General features: G+C 45.7%; 1 protein-coding gene across 1 annotated transcript in view; it reads right to left on the reverse strand.

Annotated features, from left to right (window-relative positions):
- Positions 1–779: 779 nt before the first annotated feature.
- LOC121570740 (delphilin-like) overlaps positions 780–15,633 on the reverse strand; it is a 92,452-nt gene continuing 77,598 nt past the window's right edge. Inside the window, 10 exon segments of the mRNA XM_045221007.1 lie at positions 780–931; positions 1,070–1,234; positions 1,730–1,848; positions 2,093–2,222; positions 2,325–2,414; positions 9,477–9,632; positions 10,568–10,764; positions 10,949–11,038; positions 11,537–11,624; positions 12,442–14,604. Coding sequence (XP_045076942.1) covers positions 848–931; positions 1,070–1,234; positions 1,730–1,848; positions 2,093–2,222; positions 2,325–2,414; positions 9,477–9,632; positions 10,568–10,764; positions 10,949–11,038; positions 11,537–11,624; positions 12,442–14,604 — 3,282 coding nt within the window. The 3' untranslated portion in view covers positions 780–847.

Genomic DNA, 15,633 nt, shown 5'->3' on the forward strand with positions numbered 1-15,633 from the left:
TCAGTGTGGTGGGTGGCTTACAAAAATATGGAACAGGTAAATCATTTCAAAAATGAAACTATTATAAAGCATTTGATAATTGACTACTTAAATATGTATCTTCTGTATTACATCATTACAGTTATATTTAAATGGTACAATGTATAATAAGCATTGAATTCTCAAATCATACACATTGACACAGACATCCAGTCATCTCTTTTAACTGCTGAAGTATCAAATACATGTTTTAGCAATAATTGATTAAATCTGTATGTCTCTCAAAACCATGGTATCCCACAGGTAAACCATCCAGTATTCTGTTTACCATTGCTGATCATGTTCTGTAGACTTAATCTTTCTATCCTATAATTGTATCAAACATTCATATACAGTATATCAGACAGCTGGGTTCAACTAGTAACTGTTGTCAGTCTCTTTCCTATTCCATTTCATGAATCTTTGCATTTAGATAAATGGTATAACATTTTTATTTACAAGTATATAAAAAGCAAAACCATTGATCCAGTATAGCTGAATTTGTATGTTCCAGAGGAACACTGTATAGCCATGGAACATACAGAGTTTGAGGTGTTAAACTAGCTGGACATCCAAACTACACTGTCATGTATTAAAGCCCTGTATCCTCAACTCTGCAGACAACCTCATTCCCCACAATATAAATATCTTGAATTACAAAAATGGAAATACTGTGAGTGTGTTTGTGTGCATGTGTTTGTGTGTGTGCGTGCGTGCGTATGTATGTGGATTTTTGCATGCGCTCCTGTCTGTGTGTGTGAGAGAGAGAGATAGAGTGTGTGTGTGTGCCTGTCTGCCTGCCTGCCCACCCTTCTGCCTGTCTCTCTGTTCACCAGGCCAGGGGTGAGGCCATTCTTGGGCTCCTGGGACTCCTAGGAGGGTTCTCATTGGCCTGGTTCTCACTGAGAGCTCTCTGAAAAACAACAACAAAACATTGTCAGACAAGACAAACACATGCAGTACCATTACTACTACCATCTTGATAGCACTTCTTGATAGCACTACATACTTGTCTATTTCAGAGGACTCTTTCAAACTCTAGGCGGTTCACCTCAAACTTGGCGAGGAACTCGGCAAATATCCCAAAGAAGGCCTCTGTGTTGGTGGCCTGGCTGTCCTCTCCGAAGAAGGAGGCTGTCTTGGACCACTCCTCCATGGCCCTCTGCTGCAGGGACTCCAGAGACTGTAGCGCTGGGTGGATGTTCTCCAGGAAGCCCTGCTCAGAGTGAAGTCAAGGACACAACAGCCAGAGGTAGGAGCTACAGTCCACATTGGTGGTGGATGGGTGAGAGACCCCCATGTAAAGGGCTTTGAGACTTGGTCAAAGGCACCTTATGAATATCTACAGTGAGTCAGTGATGTTCAAAGCATTCAAGTAATATAGGTCAATTCTAGAGGGATGTGTGTTCAGGAGAAAAGTGCAAATTCAATCCAAACATGGACACTGTATGTACTTAACCTACAAACACACACATTGTACATTGAAAGTATGAATGAAGAGAACCGAAGTATAATATTTTACAGTATGCATACTCTAACACCTGTGAATATAGAAGCCTGTAATAAATAATTATCTCTCTCTCTCTCTCTCTCTCTCTCTCTCTCTCTCTCTCTCTCTCTCTCTCTCTCTCTCTCTCTCTCTCTCTCTCTCTCTCTCTCTCTCTCTCTCTCTCTCTCTCTCTCTCTCTCTCAGGTTTGTTGTGAAAGATACACTCATGACTGCAGCGAAGCGGTCATCTGCTGTAGCAGGCATTTTCTGGCAGGCAGATCGGATGTCCTGGATAGTGGTGTGAAGGTCATTCAGATCAGATGTGATGGTCCTCTGGTTCACTACAGAGAGTGAGTGAGTGAGATAGTAGAGAGAGAGAGAGAGAGAGAGAGGGAGAGGGAGAGAGAGAGGGGGGGGGGGAGAAGAACAAAGGTGGAAGAGTGCTTATGGAAAAACTGGATTACATATTTAATCTATTCATTGACACGCAATAGGTAAACATTACATGTTACACAACATACATGAAACACTACACCCGACACACAAAATAAAATGTGCACATGAAAAAACTGCTACTCAGTTTACCTTTGGCTGCCAGGGGAACCGTGGTGAGGTCCTTGGCAAAATCCAGGACGTTGGGAAAGTGAAGACACAGTGACTTGACGAGGATGTGCAGAAACGTAGATTTCCCATCCACTGTTTTTGTGGTGCTGAGCTACAAGAAACAGTGGTCCATTAGTAACAATGTCTGTTGGTTAACAACAGTGAAGTAAAGAAATGTAATAGGAATACAGGCCAATACCCCTGAGGAGCTTACCTCAGTGAGGAAGTTGATCTTAAACCCGGTGGTCTTGTTGCCGGTCTTAGGCTGACCATTGTTCAGATAGTTTCCCATCGCCAGCACAAACTAAGGAAACATCCGACACAGTTAGCATATAGCTTGTATTTAATTTAGGATTGAAAAAGCAACATTACCACTTTAAGGCTAAACGTTACCCACAATAACACTATCTTTATTTTCCACTTAGGTAAACGGTGTGAATCAGCTCATGGATGAAGATGAAAGCATCCTGTTCATTGCTGTTTAGGTGTTTCATCTTTGGGCTACTGTCTATCCTTAACCTTCCTGGTGTATCTGGGGCTCAAGCTAAAAGGTTGGTAAAACCAAACAAACGCATTTCCACCTTCTCCATTTTTAGCACCGAATGAGACTATTATTATTGGTTTTATCTTATCAGAATTTTACATTTACATCATTTAGCAGACGCTCTTATCCAGAGTGACTTACAAATTGGTGCATTCAACTTATGATAGCAAGTGGGACAACCACTTTTTTCCAAGTGTCTCCGGAAGGTGGTCAGTGACTCCGCTGTCCTGGCGTCGTGGGGGAGCTTGTTCCACCATTGGGGTGCCAGAGCAGCAAATAGCTTTGACTGGGCTGAGCGGGAACTGTGCTTCTGTAGAGGTAGGGGAGCTAGCAGGCCAGAGGTGGATGAACGTAGTGCCCTCGTTTGGGTGTAGGGTCTGATCAGAGCCTGAAGGTAAGGAGGTGCCGTTCCCCTCACAGCTCTGTAGGCAAGCACCATGGTCTTGTAGTAGATGCGAGCCTCAACTGGAAGCCAGTGGAGTGTGCGGAGGAGCGGGGTGACATGAGAGAACTTGGGAAGGTCGAACGCCAGACGGGCTGCGGCGTTCTGGATAAGTTGTAGGGGTTTAATGGCACAGGCAGGGAGCCCAGCCAACAGCGAGTTGCAGTAATCCAGACGGGAGATGACAAGTGCCTGGATTAGGACCTGTGCCGCTTTCTGTGTAAGGTAGGGTCGTACTCTGCGAATGTTGTAGAGCATGAACCTGCATGATCGGGTCACCGCTTTGATGTTAGCAGAGAACGACAGGGTGTTGTCCAGGGTCACGCCAAGGCTCTTTGCACACTGGGAGGAGGACACTATGGAGTTGTCAACCGTGATGGCGAGATCATGGAGCGGGCAGTCCTTCCCAGGGAGGAAGAGCAGCTCCGTCTTGCCGAGGTTCAGCTTGAGGTGGTGATCCGACATCCACACTGATATGTCTGCCAGACATGCAGAGATACGATTCGCCACCTGGTTATCAGAAGGGGGAAAGGAGAAAATTAATTGTGTGTCGTCTGCGTAGCAATGATAGGAGAGACCATGTGAGGATATGACAGAGTCAAGTGACTTGGTGTATAGAGAGAATAGGAGAGGGCCTAGAACTGAGCCCTGGGGGACACCTGTGGTGAGAGCACGTGGTGCGGAGACAGATTCTCGCCACGCTACCAGGTAGGAGCGACCTGTCAGGTAGAACGCAATCCAAGAGTGAGCAGCGCCGGAGATGCCCAACTCGGAGAGGGTGGAGAAGAGGATCTGATGGTTCACAGTATCAAAGGCAGCGGATAGGTCTAGAAGGATAAGAGCAGAGGAGAGAGAGTTAGCTTTGCAGTGCAGAGAGCCTCCGTGACACAGAGAAGAGCAGTCTCAGTTGAATGACCAGTCTTGAAACCTGACTGGTTTGGATCAAGAAGGTCATTCTGAGAGAGATAGCAGGAGACTTGGCTAGAGACGGCACGCTCAAGAGTTTTGGAGAGAAAAGAAAGAAGGGATACTGGTCTGTAGTTGTTGACATCGGAGGGATCGAGTGTAGGTTTTTTGAGGAGGGGGGTGCAACTCTCGCTCTCTTGAAGACGGAAGGGACATGGCCAGCGGTCAAGGATGAGTTGATGAGCGAGGTGAGGTAAGGGAGAAGGTCTCCGGAAATGGTCTGGAGAAGAGAGGAGGGGATAGGGTCAAGCGGGCAGGTTGTTGGGCGGCCGGCCGTCACAAGTCGCAAGATTTCATCTGGAGAGAGAGGGGAGAAAGAAGTCAAAGCATAGGGTAGGGCAGTGTGAGCAGGACCAGCGGTGTCATTTTACTTAATAAATTAGGATCGGATGTCGTCAACCTTCTTTTCAAAATGGTTGACGAAGTCATCCACAGAGAGGGAGGAGGGAGGGGGAGGAGGAGGAGGATTCAGCAGGGAGGAGAAGGTGGCAAAGAGCTTCCTAGGGTTAGAGGCAGAGGCTTGAAATGTAGAGTGGTAGAAAGTGGCTTTAGCAGCGGAAACAGAGGAAGAGAATGTAGAGAGGAGGGAGTGAAAAGATGACAGGTCCGCAGAGAGTCTAGTTTTCCTCCATTTCCGATCGGCTGCCCGGAGCCCTCTTCTGTGAGCTCGCAATGAGTCGTCAAGCCACGGAGCAGGAGGGGAGGACCGAGCCGGCCGGGAGGATAGGGGACATAGAGAGTCAAAAGATGCAGAAAGGGAGGAGAGGAAGGTTGAGGAGGCAGAATCAGGAGATCGGAGGGGGAAGGATTTAGCAGAGGGAAGAGATGATAGGATGGAAGAGGAGAGAGTAGCGGGAGAGAGAGAGCGAAGGTTGCGACGGCACATTACCATCTGAGTAGGGGCAGAGTGAGTAGTGTTGGAGGAGAGCGAGAGAGAAAAGGATACAAAGTAGTGGTCGGCGACTTGGAGGGGTGTTGCAGTGAGATTAGTAGAAGAACAGCATCTAGTAAAGATGAGGTCAAGCGTATTGCCTGCCTTGTGAGTAGGGGGGGGGGCGGTGAGAGGGTGAGGTCAAAAGAGGAAAGGAGTGGAAAGAAGGAGGCAGAGAGAAATGAGTCAAAGGCAGACATAGGGAGGTTAAAGTCACCCAGAACTGTGAGGGGTGAGCCATCCTCAGGAAAGGAACTTATCAAGGCGTCAAGCTCATTGATGAACTCTCCAAGGGAACCTGGAAGGCGATAAATGACAAGGATGTTAAGCTTGAATGGGCTAGTGACTGTGACAGCATGGAATTCAAATGAGGAGATAGACAGATGGGTCAGGGGAAAAAGAGAGAATGTCCACTTTGGAGAGATGAGGATTCCTGTGCCACCGCCGCGCTGACCAGATGCTCTCGGGGTATGCGAGAACACATGGTTTGACGAGGAAAGAGCAGTAGGAGTAGCAGTGTTTTCTGTGGAATCATGCTGGCGGGTGACAGGTTCAAGTTGAAGAAGTTGCGTAGCTCTTCCTGGTGATTGTACATGTCAGCAGGGGCGCAACTTTCACTGGGGACATGACCCCCCCACATTCTGAAATTGCATTTTTGTCCCCCCCAGATTTATAGTTGCTCTGTGATACAAAACGTGGCTCCGGTGTGCTTTAGGACCATGCGGACGCCTCAGAGCGGTCAGGTAGGCTGTTTTCCGGTTTCAGCCAGCTTGATTTAGGACCGCACAGACACCACAGAGCATCCAGACATGCTGTATGAAGGCAAAGCTTCTAAAAGGCTGGCGTATAGGACCAGCACGGGAGAGATGAACAGAGGCAGCTGCTGTCTGTGCTACGCTTTTTCTCAGAGTTGTAAAAGAAAGCAGAGCAGAAACTGCCTACTCTTTAGTTGACTGATCTAGCAGGCAAGGTAACTGCTGTTTGACAGAAAAATACATATTTACTCCCAGTGCTGAGCTAGTAGTATAACTGACATGTTCCGTTAGTTAATGTTCATCCCCTCTCGACTGAAGTGAATGACCTACTAGCAGCTAGTTAGCTAGCTAGTAGCTACCACAGCCAGTTTAGCTCTAGCTAGCCCCTAGCTATCTGTCAGGTGGCAGTATCTCACAGCTGTTGTGTGTATGGAAATGTTTTGTAGCCTTTGTTTTGTCCCGTTTCAACAGTAGTAATTTGATGATGTATCATTGTACCATTAGTTAGCAGAGCTAGTCAAAAGTTAGCTAACGTTAGCTAGCTAGCTAACTAACTTTAGCTATTATTTTTGCCTCAATCACACTTGACCTGAATCAAATGATGAAACCAGCGGCCAAACGACTGAAGACCAATATTGTAAATGACATCGCCTCCTTCACTCATGCTGCCAAACATGCCCTCGTAAAACTGACTATCCTACCGATCCTTGACTTCGGCGATGTCATTTACAAAATAGCCTCCAACACTCTACTCAGCAAATTGGATGTAGTCTATCACAGTGCCATCCGTTTTGTCTCCAAAGCCCCATACACTACCCACCACTGTGACCTGTACGCTCTTGTTGGCTGGTCCTCACTACATGTTCGTCGTCAAACCCACTGGCTCCAGGCCATCTATAAATCACTGCTAGGCAAATCCCCGCCTTATCTTAGCTCATTGGTCACCATAGCAGCACCCACCCGTAGTCTGTGCTCCAGCAAATATATCTCAATTGGTCATTCCCAAAGCCAACACCTCCTTTGGCCGCCATTCCTTCCAGTTCTCTGCTGCCAATGACTGGAACGAATTGCAAAAATCTCTGAAGCTGGAGACTCTTATCTCCCTCACTAACTTTAAGCATCAGTTGTCAGAGCACCTTACCGATCACTGCACCTGTACACAGCCCATCTGAAATTAGCCCACCCAACTACCTCATCCCTATATTGTTATTTATTTTGCTCTTTTGCACCCCAGTATCTCTATTTGCACATAATCTCTTGCACATCTAGCATTCCAGTGTTAATACTAATTGTAATTATTTTGCACTATAGCCTATTTATTGCCTTACCTCCATAACTTGCTACATTTGCACACACTGTATATATATTTTCTGTTGTATTTTTGACTTTATGTTTTTTTTTACCCCATATGTAACTCTGTGTTGTTGTTTTTATCGCACTGCTTTGCTTTATCTTGGCCAGGTCGCAGTTGTAAATGAGAACTTGTTCTCAACTGGCTTACCTGGTTAAATAAAGGTTAAATAAAAAAATTAAAAAAATATTCGGAAGTTTTTTCAGCGAAATGTGAGTTTTTATTAGTCAGTATAGCAATGTTACATTATTGATCTGTCAGTTTTCCTAGCTAATTCACTACTTTTCACACAGACACAGTATACTCCCGAGTGGCGCAGCGGTCTAAGGCACTGCATCTCAGTGCTTGAGGCGTCACTACAGACCCCCTGGTTCGATTCCAGGCTGTATCACAACCGGCCGTGATTGGGAGTCCCATAGGGCGGCGCACAATTGACCCAGCATCGTCCAGGTTTGGCCGGTGTAGGCCGTCATTGTAAATAAGAATTTGTTCTTAACTGACTTGCCTAGTTAAAAAAATAAAATAAATACACAGCTCTACAGGCTTCACTGTCATGGTGCACAAGTCAGTATTTACATTTACATCATGTCTTAGCAGGATGAGATGGTGACAGGTGTCCCTGCAGGATCGGAAGGCCAGTCTACAGAGCTCAGTTGAATTTTGCAGTATATTATAACAATCAGTGAATGGATACAAAGTTCCACCTTGAGTTGATGGGTAGGCTACAGTCTGGGATCTGGGAATAATGGTTATTTCAATTGTTGAACCATTGATTCTATTCATAGATAATATAATGTATAAATGTACACCAATACAATTAAGATTTAAGATTTAATTAAAGATTTAAATTATTTTAAGGCAGTCCGACAAACCTCTAAAGTTGTTTTCCAAACTGTATCAAGGGTTGATAGAGGCTTTTCCCGATGACACAACAAGTAAAACAAAAATGTGAGGAAGACCTGGGAGACACTATTGATGATAATGGAGACAGATATGTTAGAATGCCCAGTTATGTTCATATAATCCAAGACATAAATGACTGCAGTTTAAGACCATCCATAGAACGTACTATATGCCAGTGAAACGGAATATCATGCACACAAATGTAACTATTCTGCTGGTGGTGTAAAACACAAAAGGGGACATATTTGCATATGTTATGGTCTTGTGAAGGCTGGCTGAATTCTGGCAAAGAGTACGTTCTTTTATCTCAGCATGTCTACAGATTCTCCCTTCTCCCTGTTTTTGTTTGCTTGGAAATGTTGACACTGGAGACTATTATCAGAAGAAACTGTGTAACCTAGCATTTAAAGGGGCTAAGAAATGCATTGCCATTAATTGGAAGGTTGGTTATCCTCCCACAATGGATGGAAGAAATGTTAAGTTATGTATCACTAGATTTTATGTATTTGATGTATTACAAGATTAAGGGTATACTGTGCAACTTTCATAAGGTCTGGATGCCTTATATGTACGACAAAAGGAGTCTGTATTGAAAACATGCCCACTTTCAGGGGAGATACCTATTTAGGCAATCCCTAGCTGCTGGGCTGCTCAGTCCTGGCCCTGGGGGTCTGCCGTACTGTTGGTTGACACTTTGGCCTTGGCCTAACACACCTGAAACCAATAATTAATGTTTCACTAAGATCCTAAAGCTGAGTGGAGTGTGCTGGGTTGGGGCGCTGCAGGGCCGTAGACCCCTAGGGACAGGATTGGGTGACCCAGCTATATTGTATGCAAGTAAAAAGAGCTCTACAGTCATATTAGGCCTATGGTATTAATTATATGGAGGGTGTACTGTTTCTGTGTCTTAATGTGCAGGTGTATATGTGTTTTCATTCAACTTTTGTTTTCCAAACCTTTCCCTTGAGACATAAAAAAAAAAGATAGGAAGGAAGTTGTGTTGGGGAGAGAGTTGAGTTATTAACTAGACTGGTGGGGGTTGGGCGTGCAGGCGGCTCGGGCTGGCTGGCGGTCTGGCTGAAATTTGATATAGAGGATGTCTTAATAAAGACAATCAAAAGTCTTTGTATTTTATTTGTAAGAGTTGTTCATTTGTTAGGCTATTGGTTAAAGGTGCAACAAAATATGTATTATTGAATTATCTTTGATCTAGTTCAGTCTTATCAATCACTTTAACATATTTAATAATGATCTCTTACCTAGCTTGATGACTGTGCATTTTTGCTTACTTTATGTTGTTCTAAATAGAGATGGCTAGAAGGGCCATGGGTCATATTAGACTGTAGAAATGCAGGAAAAGAGCTTTAGATGCCCCCAAAAATGGGAGGATCAGCAGACCCCCCACCAAGTTATGTCCCCCCCACTTCTAAAACCAAAGTTGCGCCCCTGCATGTCAGAGTACAGAATTGTATACCTCCAGTATCTTGGCCAGTTTCTTGCTGGTCTTGAGCTCCATGGAGGCGTTGTAGATGCAGTCATAGCCCCCCCTCATCTCCTCTGTCTTCTCCTGCAGGGTGCTTTTGAAGTGGAGGCTTCTCAGACGAGTCTTGTACTCTGGTACTGACAGCATCTATGACATTATGCATACGCACACACACGCATGCACACACAATTACAAAGGAGGAAACAGAAACAACACCTACACATAACCAAAGTCTCAGTCTATGACTGTGAGCAACCATTAAACTATACTACTACTACTACTCCTACTGCTACTACTACTACTACTACTACTCGTGCTGATGCTTCTACTACTACTACTATTACTGCTGCTACTATAACAACAACTACTACTACTACTATTTCTACAACTATTTCTACTACTACTACTACTACTGCTGTTACTACAACAACTACTACTACTACAACTACTAATGCTGCTACTACTACTACTAGCTCTACTGCTACTAGTTCTACTACTACTGCTGCTACGACTACTACTACTACTACTGCTGTTGCTACTACTACTGCTACTACTACTACTACTACTACTACTACTTCTACTTATATTACTACTACTACTACTATTTCTACTACTACTACTACTGCTGCTGCTGCTACTACTACAACAACTACTACTACTACAACAACTACTACTACTGCTGCTTATATTACTACTACTATTTCTACTACTACTACTACTACTACAACTACTACTATTGCTGCTGCTACTACTACTACTGCTGCTACGACTACTACTACTGTTGCTGCTACTACTACTATTACTACTACTACTACTACTACTACTACTACTACTACTACTACTACTACTACTACTACTACTATTTCTACTACTACTGCAACTACTACTATTACTACTATTTCTACTACTACTATTACTACTACTGCTGCTACTACTACTACTCCTATTTCTACTACTATTACTATTTCTACTACTACTACTACTACTTTCACCCACAGTACACCACAACAAAACAACACAAATACATCCAATACGATCCCCTAAACCTGCTGAGCATCTCCACTGCAGTCTAGGCCCAGTACCTGTAGTACAAACTGGTCAGGCTCGCTGAGCTTGGCCGGGTCCTCGCTGTACTGTTCATACTGCTTGACCTCCTCCGCGTCAGGGGCGTATAGCAGCAGCTGCTTGATGTGGGCCGGCTCCAGCCGCTCTGTGGCCATGGTCATCAGCACCTGGCGCAGTTCACCTGGGGACAGCTTCAGGTGGGCGATCAAGATGGCTGGGGGTCATGGGTCAAGAGATTAAAGGGTCAAAGGTCAGATGCCACAGTAAAAGTGTGACACAGTCTCATGGTTTCAGTCAACACAGACTAGATTAGAACAATAACATAAGATCTGAAGTGCAGTGTAACACAGCCTGGAACAATGTAGCACCCTCCTTGTGTTCTCCACGCTCATACTTACATGCGTTGTAGGCCTTCTTATGGGACAGAATCTCCACTATGTCTTTCTTCTTGAAGGTCTCCGACTGAGGGGCTGGGTCTGGAAGAGAAACTGACACAGAACATGTTAGTGCACATGGTCTACTGATGGAGGGAGAGAGGGAAACAGAGAAACATGAGAAGAGAGGCAGAAATGAAGACTGTGAAGACAGAGATCAAAGGAGAAAGAGACTCTGCTAAGGAGCAGAAAATGCCCATATCAGGATTTTCAATGTATTTCTAAATACATAATTTCAAGTATCGGACTTAAATGGGTCAGTGAAGTGCCTATGGCGGTAATGCTGCTGTCATTCGTCAGAGGGACCACTGATCAAAAGCAATTCAAAACCATGGTGGGATTCACACACATTGCTCAAGATGAAGAAGTATTCATATTAGACACACTATGCAGGAACTGACTCATTGGTGGTGGTGTGTGAATGGTTTTGTAGAAGAGACTTACACATGTACAGTATGTGCAAACATACTGTATGCACACTAACATATGCATTATGCGTGCATACACACAAACACCCACATGCACATACACACGTGGGCACATTATACTCACTGGGGTTCTTTTGTGTCCCAAAGTGCAGTTCTAGATCCAGATACTTCACCATGTCATTCAGTTTGTCATAATCAGAATCCTCTCCCAACTGCAACACACAGATTAAAAACAGGCATTATGTACATTATGCACCACCTACTCATTAAGTTCAAGCTAATGCTTGTCATTTCAGAAATTGACTGCTGTAAAAAATAAAAAAATAAATGTAACGGTTGTAAATCTAAAACCTGACCCAACCCTGACTAACTCACCTGTTCCAACCTTGGCTAGCTCACCTGCCCCTAACCCTGACTAACCCACCTGTATTTTCTTGCAGAGTACACCTGTCCCAACCCTGACTAATACACCTGTCCCAACCTTGACTAACCTACCTGTTCCAACCCTGACTAACTCCTGTCCAAACTGTGGCTGACATACCTGTCCCAATCCTGACTAACTTACCTGTCCCCATCCAACCTCACCTAACAAAGTTAACCTTTCACAACCTTGACTAAAACCCCTGTCCCAACCTTGACTAACTCACCTGTTGCAACCCTGACTAACTCACCTGTCCAAATCCTGACTTACTCCCGTCCAAACTGTGGCTGACCAACATGTCCCAATCCTGACTAATTTACCTGTCCCCATCCAACCTCACCTAACAAAGTTAACCTTTCACAACCTTGACTAAGACACCTGTCCCAACCTTGACTAACTCACCTGTTGCAACCCTGACTAACTCACCTATCTCAATGCTGACTAACTCACCTGTCCAAATCCTGACTTACTCCCGTCCAAACTGTGGCTGACTAACCTTTCCCAACCCTGACTAACACACTTGTCCAAACACTCACCTGACCCAATCCTGACCAACTCATCTGTCTCAATGCTGACTAACTCACCTATCCAATTTGTGACTAACTCACCTGTCCCCAGATGGTGCCCTCAGAGTTCTCCACCTGTTCCCAGCGCAGCCTCTTTACACTCATATGGTTGGAGTCCATCCTTGGAAGGCCGGGGCGAGGCAGCGGAGGCGGGGTTCCAGGAGGGGGCAGGGGCGGAGGAGGAGGAGGCTCCTGTTTCCCCAACTGGTCCAAGTTATTCTGGGACTGGGAATGCTGCTTGGGCTGAGGTTGGGCCTGGGGTTGGAGGTGGGAGTGGTGGTGAGACTGGGATTGACTGAGTAGCCGCTGAGAGGGCTGGGACTGAGGACGACCCTGGTTGGAGGGGTGGACCTTGTGGGTTTGGTGGGGTTGGTGTTGGTGTTGGGGCAGAGGCTGGAAGGTGGAGAGGGTGGGCTGGTGGGGTGGAAGGGGCTGGAAGGTGGACAGGGTGGGCTGGGGGTGGTGGCGCTGCTGGGTGGGCTGATGGATGAGGTGGATCTGGTGGAGCTCTGGCTGAGTGGGCTGGGAAGGGACCTGGTGGTGGATGTGCTGGATCTGGGGAGTGTGGTGGTAAGTCTGCTGGATGGAGTGGGGACGCTGGGGAGATGGCTGGTGAGTGCGATGAGACTTGAGAGATTGACGAGTTTGATGAGTCTGCTGACCCTGGTGGCTGGCCTGGGAAGATGGGTGAGTCTGATGGCTCTGATGAGTCTGAAGAGACTGGTGGCTCTCCTGATCCAGGTGTACTGTTAGTGAAGCAGGCTGATCTTGGTGGATCTGATGAGCTTGGTGAAGGAGCTCCGTGGATGAGTGGTGCTGCTGGATCTGATGAGCTTGGTGAAGGAGCTCTGTAGATGAGTGGTGAGGTTGGTGAAGAAGCTCCATGGATGAATGGTGCTGCTGGACCCGATGAGCTTGTTGAAGGAGCTCCATGGAGGAGTGGTGCTGCTGGACTTCCTGAGCTTGATGAAGGAGCTCCATGGAGGAGTGGTGCTGCTGGACCTGATGAGCTTGATGAAGGAGCTCCATGGAGGAGTGGTGCTGCTGGATCTGATGAGCTTGGTGAAGGAGCTCCATAGATGAGTGATGTGACTGTGTATGAAGACTCTGATAGATTGCCTCCGAGTACTGACTCTGTTGATCTGGATGGACAGGGGAACGTGGGGGGTTGTGAGGTGATGTGGCTGAGTGAGTCTGACGACGGCTCTGACGACGAGTCTGTTGTTGAGCTTGGTGCATCTGGTAGAGTGAGGGGTCTGGGTGGTTTGGATGGTCTGGATGGGTGTGGGCTGCCTCTGGAGAGGGGAGGGGGGGCAGGGACTGGTGAAGCTGCTGCAGGGGGTGTGCTTTGTGCGAGGACTGGGCAGGCAGTGACTGGTGCCCCTGGTAAATATTTTGCTCCTGGTACGCTTGTTGCTCCTGGTACACTTGTTGCTCCTGGTACGCTTGTTGCTCCTGGTATGCTTGTTGTTCTTGATGTGCTTGTTGCTCCTGGTAAGCTTGTTGCTCCTGGTAAGCTTGTTGCTCCTGGAATGCTTGTTGTTCCTGGTAAGCTTGTCGCTTCTGTTGCGCTTGATGTGCTTGTTGCTCCTGGTAAGCTTTTTGTTCCTGAAATGCTTGTTGCTTCTGGAATGCTCGTTGCTCCTGGATTGCTTGTTGTTCCTGGTACACTTGTCGCTCTTGGTACGCTTGTTGGTCCTGGTAAGCTTGTTGTTCCTGAAACGCTTGTTGGTCCTGGTAAGCTTGTTGCTCCTGTAATGCTTGTTTCTCCTGGTACGCTTTTTGTTCCTGTATTGCAGCGTGGGCTAGAAGGTCCTCCCGGGTAGGAAGCACCTTGTGAATGGACTGGCGTTTGGGCGGCGGGTTGGAGCGAGGAGGAGGGGGTGGAGGCGGCCCAGGGTGGCGGCGGAAAGGTAGTTGTATTCTGGGAGACTGTTCAGGGGTGGCGGTGTAGCTTGGGGGTAGAGGAGGATCATTGAATTGGATGGGTGGAGGTGGCGGGGGAGTCATGGGGGGAGGAGGGATGTGTTCTGAGGAGGAGGAGTAGGTGAGGGAGGAGGCGTCCTCTCCGCTGCTGCCCTGGTACTCGCTGGGGCTGCTCAGCTCAGGGGGTATTATGAAACCCCCGTCTCCATCTTCATCATCCACCCCCACCTCCTCGTCATCCTCATCCTCCTCATCTGGGAAGCTCATCTGGACAACATCCTGGCATTACCACCAATCACATAGATTCATTAAGGCTCGGGCCATTGCTCCAGTGTAATTTATAGTCTGAGGTGCTTTACGGTAGAATTTCCTAATAGAAATACACAAATTATATATATATAAAAAACAAAAAACTAAGTTTTATGTGAGAAGTAGGCATTGGTCTGAAGCCGAAAAAAGAAAAGAAATGCACGAGCACCACAATGCCTACTCCACCCATGCTCTACCAAGGTTTTCCAGCACACAGCTTTTACCTACTACAGCAGGGTTCTTCAATTCTGGTCCTGGAGGGCCGAAACACTTCTGTTTTTTATTTCTACCTGGTAGTTAATTGCACTCACCTGGTGTCCCAGGTCTGAATTAGCCCCTGATTAGAAGGAGAGGATGAAAAACAGAGGTGTTTCGGCCCTCCAGGACCGGAATTGAAGAACCCTGTACTACAGTATCTATGTTGGTCTATTTCCATGGTTTTTACACCAGAAGGTGATTATACAAAATTATACAAAATTTCCACACTCAAAAGGTGTCTTTCAAAAATATAATTTGCCTTTCAAATTATGTTTTAAAAATGTATGTGTTTTGTCTCACATAATTTGTTGTCCAGTATATATATATATATATATATATATATATATATATATATATATATATATATATATATATATATATACATACATACACACACACACACACACACACTACCAGTCAAAAGTTTGGACACACCTACTCATTCAAGGGTTTTTCTTTATTTTTAAAATTTTTTACATTGTAGAATAATAGTGAAGACATCAAAACTATGAAATAACACATATGGAATCATGTAGTAACCAAAAAAGTGTTCAACAAATCAAAATATATTTTATATTTGAGATTCTTCAAATAGCCACCCTTTGCCTTGATGACAGCTTTGCACTCTTGGCATTCTTGGGGGTATGATATTTCTGCGTCTTTCTCACTCATCATTATTCATGATTCATTTAGCACTATCCATAATCATGGTAGCATTCACATTAATGTAGAAGTGTTTAG

Source organism: Coregonus clupeaformis, chromosome 7 (assembly GCF_020615455.1).
Source record: "Coregonus clupeaformis isolate EN_2021a chromosome 7, ASM2061545v1, whole genome shotgun sequence".
Taxonomy (NCBI): domain Eukaryota; kingdom Metazoa; phylum Chordata; class Actinopteri; order Salmoniformes; family Salmonidae; genus Coregonus; species Coregonus clupeaformis.